General features: G+C 37.4%; 1 protein-coding gene across 2 annotated transcripts; it reads right to left on the bottom strand.

The window, feature by feature from the left end:
• Nucleotides 1–9163: 9163 nt before the first annotated feature.
• Nucleotides 9164–21286, bottom strand: LOC101846543. Of its 2 annotated transcripts, none has more exons than XM_035968295.1 (9): nt 20908–21286; nt 19005–19197; nt 18199–18430; nt 17462–17584; nt 16799–16940; nt 14973–15105; nt 14435–14617; nt 12982–13129; nt 9164–10730 (listed from the first exon to the last, which is right to left on the bottom strand). In XM_035968295.1, the coding sequence occupies exons 1-9, from the start codon at nt 21141–21143 to the stop codon at nt 10498–10500; spliced, it is 1623 nt and encodes a 540-aa protein (XP_035824188.1). In that variant the 5' UTR covers nt 21144–21286; the 3' UTR covers nt 9164–10497. The 2 variants fall into 2 exon arrangements, with proteins under 2 accessions (XP_035824188.1, XP_005089189.1); XM_005089132.3 differs by having other exon boundaries at nt 9164–10733; nt 20908–21285.
• Nucleotides 21287–21432: the final 146 nt, after the last annotated feature.

Raw genomic sequence — 21432 nt, 5'->3', positions numbered from 1 at the left:
CATGGGCAGAAAGCTGGAAGACACACTGATTTAAGGCATCCTCAAAAATAATCATCAAATTTCATAGACACAAGCCCTCTAAACCCTACTCTTCCATGAATCTAGGGTCACACAAAATGTGCTCTTGCACTGAATCCAACCATTAGAAAACTGACTCGGCCACTTTGTCATGTTCTCTTTGCAACTGTAAGCCATTGCCCCTTTTATTTCCTTGCTTTGGGTGATCTACAAGCAAATCTATTGTCATCAGAATCAGACATGGGATGCACCCTGTAATCCAACGTATCATAGATCAGTTAATTATATAAATCCAGCTTTAAGTGGAGTAGCAATTATTCAAATGTTTGCTGGATAGACAAAGCAAAGTAAAGCAGGTTTGATGGACTGGCATTCTGAAAGCATAATGATTATTTCAAGGTTTATTGAATTGTGCAGCAAACTGTATTTATTTGTATTTTTATGCATATTTTTATGTTTCAAAAGTTATTTTTTTTAAACGGGGAAATGGATTTTATTGTCTGAAAGTTCGATGGTTCGAATGTTTTTTCAATGTCCCTTGAAATAATAATTCAATAATGTTTCACAATAATGTATATCAGATTGAGTTCATCTGCTTAGTGAATACAATTGTTGTTGTGAAGTTGCTTCACTTTTGTAACTCAAGAAAAAGTACCGGTTTTTTGTACATACAGAGTAAAAACGTAAGCCTATATTTATCCATATTATTTCAGTTCCACAACAGTGATGATGTTTACATAATGAATGATGATATAATATTCTATTTTGTAATGCTGTGCATGCATCATTTAAATTCATATATTACAACAGTACTTTCTGATACTGTAATTGTAAATACGCTTTGGAAAGCCGACATATAGTAGCGGGTGGTTGTTACAATATCCATTGTTGTTTTCCCCATATATCTATTTTAAAAAATTTTCTTTTGGTCTTGTATATTTTTATTCGTTCTCTATCTGTGGAAGTGTTTTTATTGTACTTCTAGAATGTTTTTCTCTTTTCTTCTCTGTTTCTTCTCTGATTTCCCATTTGGTAGTGCTCAAAAAAGATTCTTGAATGTGTTAAATGAGGCCCTCTGAACATTGGACAATGTTCTCCCACCATGGTATAAGTTCTATAGGTCTGATTTATTTGTGTGAACTTGTTGTCACTGTGATAAACATGTCATCTTTAGGTGTACTTTTTTGTTGTTGTTGCTAGTTGTACAAAAACCATAGATGCCATCCTAAGTGTCTACTCGTATAAATACAGTGTGTGTATTTTATAATAATAACAACATACTCTTTTATTTGTCATAGTGAGTCTTCTTCTTTGCTGATATTGTGTCTGTGTTTTAAGTAAGTCTCTGAAGCCCTGCAATAAAAATGAGTTACTTTATTTTATCCTGCTACAAAGGGTGATTAAAATATGAGTTGCTCATTTTGCTTGCGACTGCAATAAGGTGCACTTTTTTATTTATAGTATGATAACTGGGTGATTCTGGCAGGAAATAAGAATTTGAGGGCAGAAAGATCAGCTTTGTTAATCTATATGTGAGGTAACGGATATATTATGCTGCCTTGGGTAATTAGAGGAAGTGAGTCTGACCATTTTGCCATCTGTATTGCATGTTACTGAAGACAGCACCCGTGAACTTGGCCGTCAATGGTTTTCTTCTCACTTTTGTGCATACCGGGTAGACTAACTGACTAACTTAGTTTGTGCAGCATTTTGTTTTTTTCCTGGATAAGATGGGATCCTCCCATTCTTTTGTTGTAGTTGTGGATCCACTATGGCCTACATTGGTGTTAACTGTCCAAGCCTTTGCCATTAATTAATAATACATCTCTTCCTTTTGGATGTGTACTGTCATATAGTTCATGGACAGATAAAACATAGGTATTTACCTCAGGTGATTGGGGAACATGGTAGTGTTGAACTTACTGTGACTGAGACTAAGTGTTGACCAATCACATGGATGGGGATTGATGTGGCCAGTACATGATGTGTGGTAGCCTGGAAACTCATGACATAGTTATGTTTTCATGATTTTGTTATATTCTATATATTATATTCTACCATTTCTATTGGGCAATTTGTTTTTAATGACACCCAGTTCTTTTGATCAGAGTCTTAATGTTCCATCATTTTCTATTCCTGTCTTTAAAAGCCCAAGGTCTCTTTAAATACTTTTTCAAATCTACTCAGTGAAATTAGGACTTACAAATTTCTGTGTTCATCTTTATAAAAGTTATTTTAAGACATTTGATGAACCACTTTGCTTTTTGTCCGTTTAGCTTCTTTTGCACCCTGATGTAGTACACAAGCCGACTTAAGGTTTTCAGTTTTCAGTCATATCTTTTGGGGCATATCTAAAAAGTTTGCTCAAATTTCTGACAGGTTTTGTCACTCTGCCACAAATAAAATATCTACCTGGTGTTTCCCTGTCCCTTGTTATTCTCTATGGTCCATGAGGAGCACAGAACATTCATTTTTATTTATATAATATAATATATTATTATGTTATGTTGTTGTTTCACTCATTGGAGTTGACTCTCTATTATTGTTGACTTTATGCCATATTTCTCCCTGTTCAAATACTGGGTATGAAGACAATATGTAGAATAATTTGTTGAGATCATAATTTTATCATTCACCTATTTTTGACATTGTAACTTTTTTCTGCACTGTTGTTTGTAATCATGGAATACAGAACATTTGCTCAATTTATTGTAAATATGTCATTAATATTTCTTGTTCCTCGTTGGCCTCTTTCTGTCTGAAGTCTTTATGTTCTTACCTTCCTGTTATCTGAAATCCTCTGCACTCTTTCTGCACAACAGCCTCAGTTTATCTGTGTGACGTTTCAGTGGATTGGAACAGTACTTTTTACCTATTGTAGCAAATTATAACCTTCATTTTTTAAAGTTGTTTTTGTGGACAGGTTTTTTCTTTTCTGTTTCTCAAACAAAGCAGCGCACTGGCAGGCATATTTTTTTTACTCTACCAGTTGACAACAAACACATTTGAAGGCATCTGTGCAAGCTAATCCTTTTTGCAAGACCAATGTTTTGACTTTATAACATAAATTCTTTAGTTTGACCTGGTTTCCTACAATGTTATAGACTCTGACATGGGGGTGAACAGTATCCAAGTTAGTGTACCCAAATTATTCTGGGTTTTGATGACAGAAACTAAAACTCAATTTGTCCCGTCACCCAAGTGTGTTGATGGGGGCTGCTGGGCTCTGCTTGTATTTGAAGCTATCACTGCACTTTTAGGGGCTGCTGTCAGGTATTTTTCTTATTGATTTTTTGGGGAAGAGGATTGAGATGAGCTGTTATCAGGAAGGCAATTGTACTTGTTACAGTTTCCTTTCTTGTATTTTTTTTCTCTTTGAATTTGAGAGAATTTTTTATGATCTTTCTAAACATAACTGAGAAAGTTATGCAATGCAGATTAACAGTGTGATGAGAATGTTAGGTAATAGTAATAGGTAAATTGGTGTTTCATGATTCTCTGACGTTTTGCCTTTCTCTGTAATCAAATAACTCTCTATCATACTCTGTGAGCTTACATGATGTTTTTGGCCTGAAGATCAGTTCTTTTTTGGGCCTTTGGATGCTATTTATTAAAGCTTAAAACTCTGAAGCAGAACTGTGCAATTAAGTATGATCAGTTTTGATCTAAAGGGCTCGACACCACAGTGTCCTGTAATTATTTCAGGCCTACTGATATTTGAAGGTCTGCAGACATGTGCAATGTCGTATGCTTAGTGGGCCTTTATACTTTGTCGTGTCCCATAGCAACCTTTAGTATATAGGTCTAACATAATGACTTCAGTAAAATACCGGTTATGACAATTTAGTTTGAGTTTCTGGCCCGTTTGACTGAATTAAGTTGTGTCAAAATCAAAGGCTGGGGATGAAAACCTGCTCACCCCCCTAAAAAAATAGAGATTTTTTCTTCCTTCTTATTAAAAACAACAACAATAGGCTTACGAAGAGATACACATGTTAACAAAATATCTTTGCTGAAATTTGCTGAAATTTGCTGAACATGTATAAGGAGAGGAAAACATGAGAAAGAAAAGCTGCAATGCCGTGACTGTAGCTACCTCCTGTCCCTCCTCACCGTTCTCTGCTTGCCTTAGTGCAATGTTCCAGTCACGGCCAGTTCCTCCTTTAATGTTGTCTTTCCATCATTTCCCCTGCCCTCCTTGTACTCGTGTTCCTTGTAGGATAGTCTCGGCCACTCCAGATGATCATTGGCGGGCGTGTCATACCGTACCATTTCAGTTTACTTCTCTTTGCTGAAGTCAGGAGGTCTTCATACGGCCCGATGGCGTTTCCAATTGTAGTTCTCACTACCTCATTGTTCTGATCTCTATACGAGATACTGAAGAGTATTTGGAAATATTTCATCTCCAGTGCCTGTGTCCTTTGATGTCTGTTGTTACGGTCCACATTTCACGTGCATATCAAAATGGTATGTTAGATGTGATGGCGATATTCTTGTCATCCCAAATGACTCTAATCAGTCAATGCAACTATGATCTGGCCTATTTTTAAGAATGCTTCGGGTTAGATCCCTCATCAGACATTTTAGGTCTTGGGTAAAGCTACAGACAGTCTCCGGATTTTGGTTGTCTTCGGTTATGTCAGTACTGATGCCATTGGTTTTATTTTTCATCGATTAGAGAGAGCATCTCTAATCGGTATGCCATTTTCCGTATAGGCCTCTCCCTGGAAGTTGGCCAGCTCTTGCTGGGTTTTTTGGGTTTTTTTTCAAATGGACATAATTTTTGGCTTTAAACTTGCATTTCGCTTTTTGCTGGGGGAGATAGAGAGTAAATGACAGATGGAAAGAGGCCAAGCAGGGGAGCAAAAAATGAAAAACACATTGTTTTCATGTGAACGTTCTCATTGAAAATTTATTTTGTTAAATGATTTTAAAAAATTTTTTTTTCAAATCATACTAATATAATAATTCATTTAAACTTTTATTTTACTGACTAAACGTATCTATTATAGCTATAAGTGTTCTCATTGATTACGAGGTGTGTTTGGCGTGCACTAATACTATGGAATGCTATGAAGTGACGGACATGGTTCAGTGTGTTGTGAAAATTCACATGTCGCCCAATGTAACAACTAGGACATGATCATCACTGGGGCTGGGTGGGGGGCTAGCAGGACATTGTGTGTGTGTGTGTGTGTGGGGGGGGGGGGGGGGGACTCTCATCCAACAAACACTTCTGGGATGGCAAGTTCACATCCCTGGATTTCCAGTGTAAAAACATAAACTAGATCTATAGCCTACTACAAATATAACAATTCTGTGTGAAATACTCATATTTGTACATGCTACACATATAAAACAGTTATTTATCAGAGTAATTGGTACAATTGTTTCTTTAATTTGTATGATATAAATATTATTGAAATAATCAGGTTTTTTTTTGTCTCTTCTGTAAAATTGGCCTCCCGGTGTTATCAGTTTGTCTCCCCCCAGCCATCAGTTATTGTCTGAGTCACAGGGGCTTTCATGAATATCCATCTCCAATAGGAATGGACAGAGAGGCTTGAGAATAGTTTTCCAACCAACCACTGTAAAAAAAAAAAGGGGGGGGGGGGACTGGCTACGAGGTAGTACTAATGGTAGTTCAAAACGAAGCAGTGTCTTAGCAGCTGAGCTATTGTTGCACACAGATTCATAGAGTTAAAGAAAAGCTCTTGATATTTTAGATGCCTATGCGTTGAGAAGTAATATTTATTGTCGTCTCATGTTTCTTTGTTATATTTTTCTTCTTTTTTTACCAGTAAATGGCAAGCGTCCCCGGTTTAATTGTATAAATATTTTATTGATTGTATTCTTAGATATTTAAGAAGAAAAATTCAAGTTTCCTCTTTGTCTTATAGAATTCCTGTATTATTACATCATACTGAAGACGTTTTACTAAGTTTATATTGTTTCATCATCGTCACTTTTTCGTTTTGTTAGTCTTAAGTGGTTGATTTGAGGATTTGTGAACTAGGTAGCCTTGCCAACATGATATGTTCAGACTTGAAGAGGTTCATTTACTTCAGTGGACGTACTGGTACATTCATTTTCAGTAGAATATTTTAATGTGCCATCAAAGCTTTTAGATAGTGTTTCTGTTTATTGTTGTGTAGAACTACTTTTGTTACATTCCTGTTACAAGATGAATAGATGTTACAGACTGACTTTGAGTTCACTGTTTGTGTTCTTTTTTTGCACATCATAACCGTATAATATAACTATGTACGTATTTCTACTTCATTTACTAAAAATGTCTTTTCCTCTCTGGCTTCACAGAGATTTCCACTACCTGTCACTTGAATGATTCTACCATTGTAATAATATAATAATAATAATAATAGATTGCATTTACATAGCACTCTATCCCATACTAGTATAAGCTCTGAGCGCTTTACACCAATCACGTAATCATTCACACAAGAAAAAATATTTCACAGAAAACAAGAAAAACCAGTTCGACCACATAAAGATCTTCCACAACCATACATTAACTATACTACACGAAAAGACATATTATATATATATATATATATATATATTATATATATATACACACACGTGTATATATTTTAAAAATCAGAACTTACTAACACACTATATAACTAACAATTAAACTAATGAGTCTTGAGCAATCGCTTAAACCTATCAAAATTTGTTGTTTCTCTGAGATCCTGAGGCAAGGTGTTCCAGATTTTTGGACAAAAAAAAAGGAGAAACTTTTCTCACCAAAAGATCGTAATTTCATTCTAGGGGCTCTGAATTTTGTTGCATCAATGGATTAAGGTGACTGACGAGATGGAACATATAGTGTTAAAAGTAAAAGCTCAGATAGATAGGATGGGGCTTTATCCTTAAGACATTTAAAACAGATGGTAGAAACTTTATATTGGATTCTTTTATCAACTGGAAGCCAATGTTGAGCTTTTAACATTTCTGATGCAGGTTCTTTCTTCTTTTTCTTCAGCACTAGTCATGCAGTGTTATTTTAAATTTGTCATGTCTTTTAAATAATATAATGCCCATTATAAGATTTACATTCTTACCTTAACCTTAGGAATACTAATACAGTCAATCTTCATTATACTGCCGCCATTAATACGGTACCGCTAGCTCTGCTTACCGCCAGGTTTTCCCGATGCGCAAAAAGGAATGCCTGTATAGGCCTACTATTTGCCCCTTTAAACTGCTATCCGCCTACGAGTTTTACAGTCCTTACTCAACTAATGTAAATGTTGCCTGGCCACACCATCAGCAAATTGGCCACCAGAGGGAAGCCTAGTATTATTGTTGAGGACTCATTGCACCCACCCAGCAGCTCTGCAGTGATAATCTCCCCTTTTCTCCACATGTGACTCTGCGAGCTTGCAGCCTCTGTTTTGGCGGTGCATGCGTGTTTCCATTTGCTCATACACACCCACCTACACATAAACCCACACCCACCAACCTACAGAGAGAGTGAGGGGGAGAGAGAGAGTGAGAGGGAGAAAGAGAGAGAGTGAGAGGGGGAAAGAGAGTGAGAGGGAGAGGGAGAGAGAGAGAGAGAGAGACTCTCAGCTAAAAGTACATGTAAATCATTAACAAAAAGACACTTTTCTTTCAAACGCAGTTCACACAGCAGAATCATTTCCCTTGACGTTTAGACAGTTAGGGCTATTTAACAGAGGACAGCATTAGAAACCTGTTTAAGATATACCGCCCTGCAAGGAGGAGGACGAAACTATGGACCATATGTTCCTGAGGTGTCCCGCCAGCTATCGTGCTAGAATCCGTCTGCTGGGACATTTCAGTAACCCACTTTCAGCATTTTTTAAGGACCCCGGGCGAGTGTTGAGTTCCTGCGTGCTGTCGGCATCGCTGACCGTTTATGAAGCCACAGCGCCAGAAGAGAGAGAGAGAGAGAGATATACCGCCAACCCTACTATACCACCAACTTCACAACCGTATAACAAAAAGATTTGACTGTACACTCTCTACCGTACATAAGAAATATGAGGAAAAAATATCTGGGCACGTTAATTCTCAGATTCTCTGAACAAGCAAACTTCCATGGATGAATGAAAAGGTTTTCGTGAATATTTCTTTGAACATTTGGTTAATATGTATCACATAGGGCCTACATGTACCTTAGGTACCAGAACATCATATGAGCGAGTTGAGTCCTGGTTAGAAATGATATTCCTCATGACTCACAATATTATGATCCATCATTTTGATCTTTCTCGTGTACTTTCACTTAATCTTTTGTCATCCAACTTTTACAATCAAATTGTGAGCCAGGTAGTAGTAGGTAGTGGAGGTTCCCCTCTGAAGGTCTACTTGACTTTTCGACAAGAATGTTTGATTTTGTGCTATTGGCTAACAAGAACTGATGCTACTTAAAAGAGGTCCACATGTCATTGCATGCTGGGAAAAAGAAGTATTTAATCTATAGTCCACATGCAGTTGATATGATCACATAGCAGTAGTGAAAAAAAAGTAGTACAGTGAACCGTTGTATTTTAATTTGAGTGATCCTGTGTAAGCACCAAAGATTCGTTTTTAGTATAGGATCCAAAGAGAAAAACTTTTTTATTACTGGATTTATAAAAAAATAATTTTTGTTTGGTTGCTGGCCTGCAAAAGTGCCATATATGCAAAGTTTCGTGGGCATAGGAAAATTCCTAAATGAGCTGGAAAAGAAATGAGAAGATGGAAAAGAAAGAAAACCCAGTTGCACATAAAACTGATTGATACCCTGTCTTATAATGCTCCTGACAAGGTGATCCGTCTTGCTATGATATTCATCAAGTCCATCAAATGCCTGAACGTCATCTGTGTCTTCGATTCATTACAGTCCAAACGGACCTGTTTAGCACAAAGGTACATCCGTGTAACTTTAGCTCGGGGATAAAGCCGTGTAACAGCTGATCCTTGCTGGTATCCCGTATTTTCTTTGTCATGCTTAAGAAAAACACAGTATAGTATAGAGACAGTGACATTAACTGGAGAAGTAATAAGATACAGCAGACAGAAAAGAAAGGAATCAATAGAAACAAAATATAGACAATGATTAAAAATGTCTTGAGGAGCAGGAAGCTCAATATCAATTCACAACAAGAACTGCTTCTGTCGACTTTTGATGACTGTATTGGCCAAAAATATATATTTACATAAAGTACAAATTCAACATGCAACATAGACATAATTCTTCATCAAGTAATTAATTGTGCAATTCACATTCAAAATTCACAATACAATGAGAAAATGTATTCAATAGGCAACATTATGTTGGTCCGTCTACTACTTATGTCTCACAACCCTTCCACCTTGAAGACTTTAAAATATGATAAAAAGAGGTACATGTGGTTCTTATAGATATAATTTTTAAAATGTAAAAAAAAAATAATTGCATCACAAAGATAACAAACACCCAAGTTCATGGGATATGCAACAAAGTTAATTTTTGTCTGACTTGGGGAAAAGAATGTACACAAAAGCAGACAGTCACATGTGATTGTCTTAGTTAAGCAGGGCCAGTGATAAAAAGAATAAGTCAAGATCTGGTGATGGAAGAGCGATAGTATTGATGATTGAACAAGCTGTCAATGTTCAGAGAATCCGAGGAGAAAGCCACAAAAATGTTAATGTGATGGTAGAATTAGAAGACAATATCTTCTTGATCAAATTAATTTTAAATGCAGTGATTCAGTTGAAAAAATGAACACTAATGTGGTTTGAAGATCGGTGAAAAGTAATTAAAATCTTTCCTCTTCAACTGCATTTTTCAGCCAAAGAAGTGAATGAAAAACACATGATCTGAAGGGGACACATGAAACACAAGGATTCAGCTTTAAATTCAAAGAACACTCAATTTTAGGCTCCAGCTGGTCAGACAAGTAGAAGTCTGGTAATTTTAAAGAGGTTAAATATTGGCAGAAGAGTATCTCAAGATATTTTTTAAAAAGCAGTTTAGGCAAGTTAAGTAAGCAATACAGTGAATTTCACATAGTCAATGCCAGATCTGCAAATATAAAACCATGTCCATGGATTACAAAAAAAGTTATTGTAGTAGTTTTATCACCCCAATTGACACTATTTAGATTATTTAGGAGATGGGTTGCTTCAACCCAGTCTGTAAGGTCAGATCTGAAAGTAACTAATTTAAGGCTAGCCTTGTTAAAATGATGAACAACATGGTGTGTGTGGTTACCATATGACTGAGAAAAGTCACTGCCGCAACAAAACTAGAACGCATACAACTAAGACTACTAAGAGTCAGCCCATTCTGAAATCCAAAGCAGTGCAACAGGACACTGAAGTCTGTTACCAAATGAGATTAAATTCTATGCAAGCTTGATGGATACAAGAGCATAGGTCAGTGGTAATGGTGTACTACAGCATGAACACAGAGTGAAAATATAATGAAAGATACAAAACATCACAATCTCATTAATGTGTTCAGTCCACATTTGTTTTATAAGCTCGAATAACATCTTTGATCGGGGCTCGACACACAGGACACCCCAGACTTCTAGAAACCAGGTCACGACCACACACATAACACACACACATATGACCACACTGATACAAAACACAGTCCGAGTGGCGCTCCAAACAAATCAAACAATGGGTGTCATTGACAGGTTTGGTGGACACAGGAACTGCAGCAGCGCCACCTGACGCTCCTTGTTCTGCTGAGAAAAAAAGCAAAAGAGAAACATTTCATCCATCTATCTCCATAAATTGATAAATTCACTAAATAAAAAGTGTATGACATTCTCAAATATTCAGAATGGTGACTAACACTTGATATATATAGGCCCTACAGTGGAACTCGGATTGAACGAGCTCGGATTCAACAAAATTTCAGATTCAACGAAAGGAGATGGATTCCCGTTTTTTTTTTCTTCTTTAAAATCAATCAAAATAACCTGAATTCAATGAACACTTAAAATCAGCAAGCTCGGATTCAACGAGGTCGCTTCCAGGGTGAACAACCCCCTCAGACGTGGCTTCACTCATTTTTCTCCCACAACGAACTTCATCTATTCCCGGAAACCATCCATTGCACCTGCATCGTGAACCATTATTCACTAAGCTGATTGCATGCAACCAATCAGCGGCCTTCTTTCATATTAACACATGCGTTGTTGGCATGCGCACGCGTCTACTCTAGCGTGTGTTGGGATCGGATGGGCGGCCTGCACACGTGTGCCTGTGTGTGCAAGTCAGGGGGGGGGGGGGTGTGTGTGTGTGTGTGTGTGTGTGTGTGTGTGTGTGTGTGTGTGTGTGTACCATTGGAACGTCGCAGATACAAACGAGTCAGTCTTTTTTTCCCACGGCGACTGATCTTTATTACACCGATGAGCTAATCTTGAAGTAGATCTACGCAATGAATTGTGCGCTGGTCTATGGAATCAAAAGTTGCCATATGCTAGGCTCTACACAGCAACACAATTTTTTGGCAAACAATCGAGATGACAAAGGCGTGCATTTTAACAAATGGGTCTTTCTTTTTTTGCACGGCTCATAATATGCAGGCATTTCAGGCACCACTTGTTACTTCTTTTCAGATCTCTAAACATTACTTGCTCAGTGCTTGTAATTATCTACACGAAACCTCATGTTTTCTATAACGAACACCCGGATTCAACGAGATTTTAGGTCAGACCCGGCGCCCTCATTGAATCCAAGTTCCACTGTATGGCAAGTTTTGAATTTGGACACCAGCATTTTGGATTGAACAGAGCTTCATTTCATGACAAAAGTAGGCCAATAACTGGGGCGTGTTTGAGAATCAGATATCACAAAATCCTGACCACAAGGATTTCATGGGACCAAAAAATTTCTTCGTGGTAATCAAAGTGTTAATGAAAAGAACTAAAACAGGGAAATTGTAGCTATTCACTTGAAGGTTTCCATGCTACTGCTCAGTTTAAGAACAAAAAACAAAGAAAGAAAGAAAAAATATGGGAATAATAAAACCAAAGCTGTAAATTTAAAGATAATCTAAATAATAAACAACAGGACGTGCCCATTAAATTAAGGATGATTGGCAGCTTCCTAGGGTCTCATTTCCCTATCCTAAAAAACAATGCATTCTCACCACTTGCTGCGCATGGAAAGTTGGAAACAAAACTCAATTTGCGGGTAGGGTTGGGGGGAGGGTGTGCCTATTGAATGAATGTTGTGTGATGTATATTGAAAATTGACAATGGGTCATGGTAGGTTATTGTAAAAGAAAAAAAAGGACTTGCAAAAAACATAAGAAACTGATGGGAACGTTCCACAACTCATTGATCCGGATTGGGCAGCACTACCCACCATGCAGTGCTGCAACTGATTCATTTCAAACAATAATACTCTTTTTAAAAAATTCTCTCATTAGCCAAGGTAGTCCCTCACAACACTAAGTGTGGGAATTTTTTAACACCTTGTTTGCCTCACCCCTGGCTTTATTGCAACTCATGTCTTTCTAAGGGCAAAGTGGGCCTAGTACCTATAAGGGCACGGGGTGTTAAAAGTTGGACAGCTGCATGTGACATAGTGACCAGACCATTATGGTCTGATCATTTTTATTCTTTATGTTCTAGAATGGTGGGAATGGGTTGGGCTAACCAAACAGCAAATAAATCTAGAAGAGTCCGAGTCAGCTGAGTAACGATTATATATTTGCGTCAAATTGAAAAAAAAATCGCAGGTGGATTGCCCTGCTTGTGATAAAACCCAAACTAGTAGTTAACGCATACTGAGGAATTCACATTCACAGGCCATTCACTCGATCTCTAAAACACCATACATGACTTCGGCAGAAACTTTATATTATTTTCAAAAACCGGTTCATTTTGAACAGCTGCCTATAGCTTACCCGTACAAGAAAGTTAGCAGACAAAAAAAAATAAAATCATTATATCCACACAAAAAAATCAGACATTTGCTTACCTGCAAACTGTGACATAGCAGCAGCAACCTCTTGCCTGATAGCTCTCTGAATGTCCATCTGAAGGTCGAAGGTCAACTTCAGCATGTTCTTCATTTCCATCATCTGAGACTTGAGGCCTTGAATCTCTCGACTGAGGTGGGTATTCGTCTAAAATGAACAAACAGAAACTTTTGAATATTGGTCTTGTCAGCTCCAAACCCTTTATCTGTAAAAAAACAGCACTCACTGAGCTCAAAATCTGAGCTATAAAATTTAATGAGGCATGGAAAAGACAAATATTTCTATTTTATACGGTACATCACAAAAAAAAAAAGTTAAAACCAAAATAATAATAAAAAAGGGATATATATATATATATATATCTCTATATATATATATCTCTATATATCTATATATATATATATCTATATATATATATATCTATATATATATATATATATATATATCTATATATATATATCTATATATATATCTATATATATATCTATATATCTATATATATATATATATATATATATATATATATATATATATATATATATAGCACATAATCCAGAAAGGCTCTAAGTACTACGCAATTCAGAAATATCACTCAATGTGACTGACAAATTGAAAGATAGAAAGTGCACTTTTTGAGACCATAATTACCAACACGTGCAACACACATGATACACACACACATACATACAATTTCCAGACCTACATACATCCTCACATACAAAATTACTGGCACGGGACATTGTTGAACAAATGTGTCTTTAGAGTTTACTTAAACTCTTTCTCTGATCATATGATCATATAAAACGCATTTCTCTTGGGGAGGGAATTCCACCTTTAGAGGCATGAGACGAAAAAGCTCTTCCACCCAACTTATTACTTATTAGATCTTGCAGTGGGTAATCTCATGAGATTCTCATCCGCAGACCTCAAATGTTTCAATGTCTTGATGTAAATATGATGACGTCATAAGGTCTTTAACTTGAGACATAAAAGAGCAATGCTGTAAATACTGTAATTAATCTTAAGTGAATTATATTAGCTTGCCAAAATGTTGTAATGTCCGCGCCTGAAAGGAGTCACACAATTGAATAATGTGATTCTAAGGCTTTTTCATGTGATCCCATCACAAAAAGAGAGATCTGGGCTTGAAACTATACAAATGGTGAAGCAATTCACCAACAGTTAATAAGTCTGGTAATTCAAATCTCATCTTTATTAAAGCTAATACAAATGTTGGCTATAAATTGAAAACAATACACAGGCACCCTCACCATATATATACAATATAAAAAAAGAGCTCAGAAATTAGGAAATGATATTTAACCATAACATTCCTCCATCAGTTAATCCTGACATTGAGACATACATCTTTATTTTCTGAGCAGTCATCAAACTTATAATGCAATCTGAATAAACCAGACCCCAGAGCTGTATATTGACATAGTCTTGTACCTGAGTGTAAGGCACAGAGTGGGCGCTGATGTTGGTCACAGAAACATTATCCAGATTGTCCAAGTCTTGAGCAGGAGGAATGCCCAGGTCAGTGAAGTCGTTGCGAGGAACCCCACTTGCTGGGAGATTCCTTATAAAGTTTTCGACAGCCTGACCATTTGTACCAGAAGAAGAAACTCGGTCCTGAAATGAACAAATAAAGCAAATTAATTTTCCTTCAGATTCTTAATGTGAAACAAATGTTTAAAATTTAATTGAAGCCAACAGTACTACCCACACAATTTTTGATTCTGTCCAAACACAAGAAAAAAAGCAAAAACCTGCATGCCTCAAACTATGCTTCCTTTTCCTTTCAGGATTTTATGTATGTCATTAAAAAAATTTTACTCTCCAGTTGAACATATGCAGTATGAGTGAAATACCCTTTGAAAGAGAAGCAGAATCAAAGATATTTTGAATCACAAATACTCTCAAGTGCAGAATAAAGCCTGACCCCACTTTCAATAAGCAAACAAATAGAACTGACAGTGCAACACACCTGTACAAGAAGCTCTAATGTAGCTCTGAACTCGCCATCTAACGTCGAAGACACAAGGCGACTGTGCAACAGCTCACTGATCTCCTCCACAAGCTCCTGGCGATGCACTTGACCGATGTCACTCCAAGACAAACTGAGAAGGACCAACCCATTGTTTTTAACTTTCAACACACAAAAAATAAAGAAATAGCTATGAACCTTGATAAAATGGTGAAAGTAGGAAAAATAAGAGTTAGTGCAGCCTTTGGTGTAGGTGCTAAAATTGGAATCCTACCATCATCATCACATATTTATAATATTTCTGAACAAATACAGCCATCTTTCTTAGGGAGAGGTTATTACATACAGCAGCAACTTTCAAGTGATTTTTCAATAACTGTATTCAATATCAAGACATGTAGATCTAGTAATATACTTAAATAACATGTGACACACATGAAAATATAACAAAGGAACGCCACCCCAAAAAAGTGTTAGTACAGCCAGAAAATTAAATGTTTTCAAGTTCCTTTCAACCGCAGACTGATTAAGCCTCTAAAATATAAACTAATGATTAATGGTAAATATTTCAAATATGTTGGGTTTCAGGTTTTCTGTCCATTTGAGGTAGTTGTTTGTTTTAGTAGAGTTGCTCGCAACTGCATAAGGTCATATAAGATTTGAGGTAGGGGAAAGATAATAAAAAGTGAAGTAGTAGAAGAGACTGCTCCTAAGGAAGTCTTATTTATTCCTATCCTTATCTATTCTACGTTATAAGTATGATAAAGATTGTATTCGAATGATTAACTCACTTGCGACTGGGCCCTTTCACCAGTCACAAGCGTTGAAGACTGGCGTTTTTGGGGGTATTTCAATAAATCACCACAACTCTCAGAATTACCCTATTGTAATAATTTTTTGACACAGTAAAGTGACATTCAAGCTTAATCTAATACAAAAAACTAAAGTTGTCTAAGTCTAATACTTTAATTTGTATGATTTTTTAAAAATTGGTATGAATTTGATTTTCCGAAAAATTTCCAGAGACGTGACAAGTAGAATGAAATTCACTGCAACAACAAAAATAAGAGTTCAAAGTGTTCTGGTTTGATTTGTATACATGTGCGAGTGTTTGGTGAAAATATAAAAGCTGGTCTGAGCATTGATTCAGACCCATACATTGAATTACATGAGACAGATATACGGCACGACGTTGTGATTTCGTTGCGCGAAAAACAACACCGGTACTAGTGCTAGATCTAGCCCTAGAACTACGACTCGCGCCGTGTTCAGGTACATATCCAGGATCCTAACTATTAGACACATCATATTCTGAGACACTAGAACAAGTAAAACGCACAGAAGTATAGAAAACGGCGAAATTATGTGATTCTTGTTCATGCGACTTCTTCGACCGTTACTACGACGCGACTGTCGGATTACTATCAGCTGTATAGAAAAAAACAAAGCGCGAGTTCCGGTCTGTTCAACCCCAGTTGGGGTCACTGTCCTTCACCTTCAATAACTTAAAAACTACCGGCCCCAGAGATACGAAACGAAGTCTAAGTAGCTCAGGCTTGGCCAAACAAGGGTACGAGGCGGGTCTCGCGATCCGTGCGTGATTTGTAGAGCGAAAAAAAAATTCCAAAGTTGGTCACGCAGGGCTTGTGAGACCCGTCGCGAGCGTCGCGGCGGGGGTCACGCAACTGTTGTGTGACCCGTCTGAAGTGAGTTAAAGATGGAAAGTTCCAAAATAAAATGATCAGCACTAAAGATTTGGATCAAAGTAACCATGCACATGTTCCTCTTTAAAAATAATCAGATCATCAGATTCATTTCTTACTCACTTCTCAAAACCTGTATCCTGTCTTGTTTCTGCATTCTCTGATTGTCTTGGATGCGGAATTGGTCGTTCAATCACGGGTCGGCTGATGGGAGGTTCATTTATATCTGAACTCTGTGCCACATCAACATCATCAATTTCCTCGTCTGAAATAAAACACAAATTCTGAGAATGAGCATTGCAAGTTTCAAAGAAAAAACTATTAAAAAAGATAAGAAACTGAGAAATCTGAAGCTCAATTCAAAGGAAAAAAGGACGGGCGATGATCTCGCTGCTAAAATTACTCTCTATTTAGTTTCAATAATACATGGCACATAGATCCTCAGAATACTAATACTATCTGCAAAAACCATATTTGTAGTATGATTCCAAATTGTGTGAAAAAAGGCTGACAAAAGAGTTATAGAGTTTTTTCTAAAGCATTAATATTGTCAGACTTGTATCTCAATAATCTTACTTTAACTCAATATGGAGCTCCTGATGCATGAAATACCCCAAAGACCTTCCTAGACTGACATCTCTGCATGCTGTCAATTTATAAAATTCAGCAGGTGATACCTAAATTTATATTTTGACAATATAATGGACATCAAACCAAGAAAGCTTTCAAATTGTTATCTTGATTTTAAAATTTTTTAACGACATGAGGTAAGCTTAGCAAACGCACCCAAATCAGCAGAGCTTCTTGCACTTGAAAAACTGTCAAGAGAAGAAATGGACTCAGAGCTTGCCTGCCTCATCAATGGAAGAGGTGGCCCTGTGGTCCATGTCTGAGTTACACTAGATGGTTCTGGTAGGAAGAAAATAATAAAATCATGAGTAATACAGATCTCTTGTGTATCATAATAAAAAGACAAGTCGCACCAAGAAACAAATCTTTTGAGTCTTAGATATCCAGTCCACAATTCCTGCAGAAAGTTATCTTCTAAGTAAATCTAAGTGTGAACTTGTTATTGAACCTTTCAACATTTTCATATTTCCATCGATACCACCTTGAGAAGGGTTGTGATTAAATACATCACTTACAATTAAGAGACAGTAGAGGATCAATTACAAAAAACACATTTTTATACATTGAAGCAGTATTTAATTTAAGTACTTATGTCTATCTTGCCTACTCTTAATTTTTCCATTAGGTTCTCCTAAACCGAGCATGCCCACACAGCTGTTCAAGGGCTAAGGTTTTTAAACTGAAACAACCAAAAATATCACAGCTGAGATAAACACCCTTGACCTTAATTCAATGTAGCTGGTTTCATGCAGGAAGGAGTAAAAGAATTAAGACATCCATTATCACAAACAGGGGTTTCTTGAAAAAAGAAAAAAAGAAATGATACAAGGATACTTAAAAGGATCAATTTGCCCAAACAGAACTTCTAAACTGTTGCAAAAGAAAGTACAAACCTGTAGAGTGTGATGAAGCTGCAATGGCGGTCGACCTGGGTCGTGGCACAGGTGGAACAAACTCGGGGACATTAACTGTGCTAGTATTATCACGCCTAGCAACCGGGCTGTTTCTTCCACGAGGTCTCTGAGAAGTACCGATGCTTCCTCGAATCACATTCTCCAGTTGCCGCCTGAATGCAGCAGATTGAAGGATCGAGGAGACAGGACGGCGCTCAATGATACCTTGTACCTGGGTTAATGAAAAATTTAAGTGATTTGACCATTATAATTATACTTTTTCACAATACTGGGTACATCAAATAACATGATGAAACAAATAGTTAAGGGAAAATTGAAAATATCCAAGCATGCTTTATTATGAGGACTACAGCACTCTCCTTTCATTTTGCTTTACAAAAGCTCTCCCTTTCATGTAAGTTTGTGCTATTTATAAGTGAAGCTAAACAATTCCAGAAAATTTTTTGGAACAGTTGTTCTCTAATGTTTTCTACTGTATGCAATTGTCAATCCTGAAGTCCTTGTAACTTCAGGCGCAGTGTTCTCAATAACCTAAGACACTCATACAAAGAAAAACATCTGGTTAGGCTTACTCTTCACAATTTAACTTAAAAATAATCCTTCATAAAAAGCACACTACTCGTGAATTTAACAGCTTCTAATATAAATGCCTACCACCTTATTTGAAACATTGCACTGTCACTACTGTGGCCCTCAATAAATTTTGTCTGGAAAGTGAAACCAAGAAATTTCCACTGTACAATACACATGTTTTACAATAAAAATAATAATCTGTAAGTTTTTACCTCCACAACAACAGATTCAGGACGGTGTTCTTCCGCATTCTGGACAGTTGATGGCAGATTACCTTTACTGTTAGTGTCAGCATCGCTTGTTGGAAAATGTTTAGTCAAGAACTGCTCAATGTTTTCTCTGTTGCCTTGTCCTGTAACCGGTCTCTCACCATGTTGAATGTTTCTTAGTTCGTACATTAGGTCACTGAAAATAGAAGATTTTAATCAACAGCACATGGAATTTGAACAAATTATTACAGCGTTCACATGTCTGTTTGTGAGTGTGTGGTCCTGCATGTGGATGTACGGTCAAACCTCATACTGTCAACCTTAACCTTGGGATAGGTACAAAGTTGGCGATACAGTGGGGGAGGAGCTATAAAGGGACACCACCGATTGCCATCTTGACTAGTGGTAGATTGGTAGACACAAGCTAGCACAAGTCAAGGCCTACCTACGAGTAACAGCAGACGAACGTCACCCTCTACATCCGAAAATAGGAAACCAAGTACGCCAAAGATTGAAAAGAGGATCTTCAAATTGTCTCCTTTCACCTCCTTTCCTGCTCTCTAGCAATGTTCTGTTGTCTGCTTTCATTCCCACTTTCTGCCCCCACCCCCTCACCTCCTTTGCCCCCTCCTCTGGGCTCTTGACTCTTTCTACTGCTACTCCTGGGCTCCTCCTTACTGCTGTCTTTCTGCCACATCCCTGATCTTCTGGTAGGAAAGATCTACACCAAGCCTTCTCGGACAAGGGCAAAAAATCTTGGAGGGCCAGTGTGCAAGTTGCGCACGTTAAAGATCCCTTGGTGGTCTAAAATCGATAAGAGTAGGCTTCAGCCGCCACCCAGGTAAAATTCCAAATTTCCTACCAACTGAAAATATTAGGTGTGTCCAGTGTGCTCATATATATGACCTTTTATGCAGTTGCGAGCGCCGTAAAACACTTTACAAAAAACAAAACAGAAGTTGTAGTTGTATTGAATAAAAACAGTATTTTTTTACTTTCCCTCCCGTCTCACTTAGCTACCAGTGCAGTATTGTCCTTTTCTACTAGATTTAGATCTAAATATTGATGAGTTGAACACGAATATCAACTTCATTTTTGTCACAAATTAATACTTTTTGAAATATTTGATTGTTCTTTTTAATCAAGATAGACATGTGCTTTGGACCAATCGGGGGGTTCCAGGGGGGGCCCTGCCCCACTGGGGTAGAAGAAAATCTAGAGCGTTACGAGGGGTGGGGGTGGGGGGAGCTGTTTAAAACCCATAATTTGATATTTAATAGTTAGATCTAGATGTAGATGTAGATGTAGATCTAGATAATTCTAGATTTGAAATTTTCTTGAAAACGATGGAATTGCGACAGTTTTAGTGGCTTTATATGTGTGGTCTACAGCAAACTCAAACAGTACTGCAGACGTTTGACCCATGAAGCAGTGCATCTGTGTGCGGGAGTGAAAATAAAAATTTCCCGAATAAACTACTGGGTCTAATTAATTATAATAATTTTATTAATAGACTAGACCAGTTCTGGGGAAGATTGAAGAAAACGGACCACTTCTACATTATTGCGCGAGAAAGTGGGGTAGGTGGGGCGGGTGGTTAAATTGGGATGGAGGAGGGGGGAGGGGGGTTCAGGGGTGTCTCCCCCTGACAAAATTTTAATGAATAGATCTACCGGTCCGAGATTCTCCATTGAGAGATATTAAAAACGGGAAAATTATGAATTCGTAAGGTTGAGACATAGCAAAGTCAGTCCGCTGGTCCGGTATTCTTCAATCTTACCCGGTTCTGATCTTAGATCTAGATCTAGACTCTAGATCTAGATCTAGATTCTAGATCTAGACCTATTATATTATAAAGTATAGGATAAGTATAAATAATAAGCTATCCGCCGGTCTGCTGTCCTACCTTTTCATTCTCTGAAACAAGCGGTCAAAGCCACTAGTATTCGCCTCGGCCATGTTCTCTTTAAGTTGAGAGCAAAAGCCGTTGTGGTCAGTGCTGTCAGTGGAGCAACAAACGTCGACAGCTGATGCTTCGGGGGAGTTACAGGTGTTTGATGCTACAGGTACAGGCAAGGGAACGTCGTGCTCTTCAAAAGGTAACGACGTTTCGGGCACACAAGTCTGCTGATGACTAGCCATTGTTACTGTACTAATCAATCTTTATAGTATAGATCTGGCTAACGCCCAGGCTTAGACTAGTGTGACGAATTTCTAAAAATATGTGCTATTTAAGCTACCCAATGACCGCTGAGTAACATTACCTAAAGTGGCTAAAATAGCTAGATCTAGAACCTATTATAGTAATGTTTCCGAGAGTCCCCAAAACTGTTTGCAAATTTCCCGGAAAACTGACAAATGCGTGGAATGGATTGGTGGATATTTATAACTTTGAATTGATTGTTGTTGTGTCCTGGACGCTCAGTGGGCT

This window comes from Aplysia californica, unplaced genomic scaffold (genome assembly GCF_000002075.1).
Source record: "Aplysia californica isolate F4 #8 unplaced genomic scaffold, AplCal3.0 scaffold00003, whole genome shotgun sequence".
NCBI lineage: Eukaryota > Metazoa > Mollusca > Gastropoda > Aplysiida > Aplysiidae > Aplysia > Aplysia californica.
Note: the sequence above shows the minus strand (reverse complement) of the source record. Positions and strands in the feature narration are given on the sequence as shown.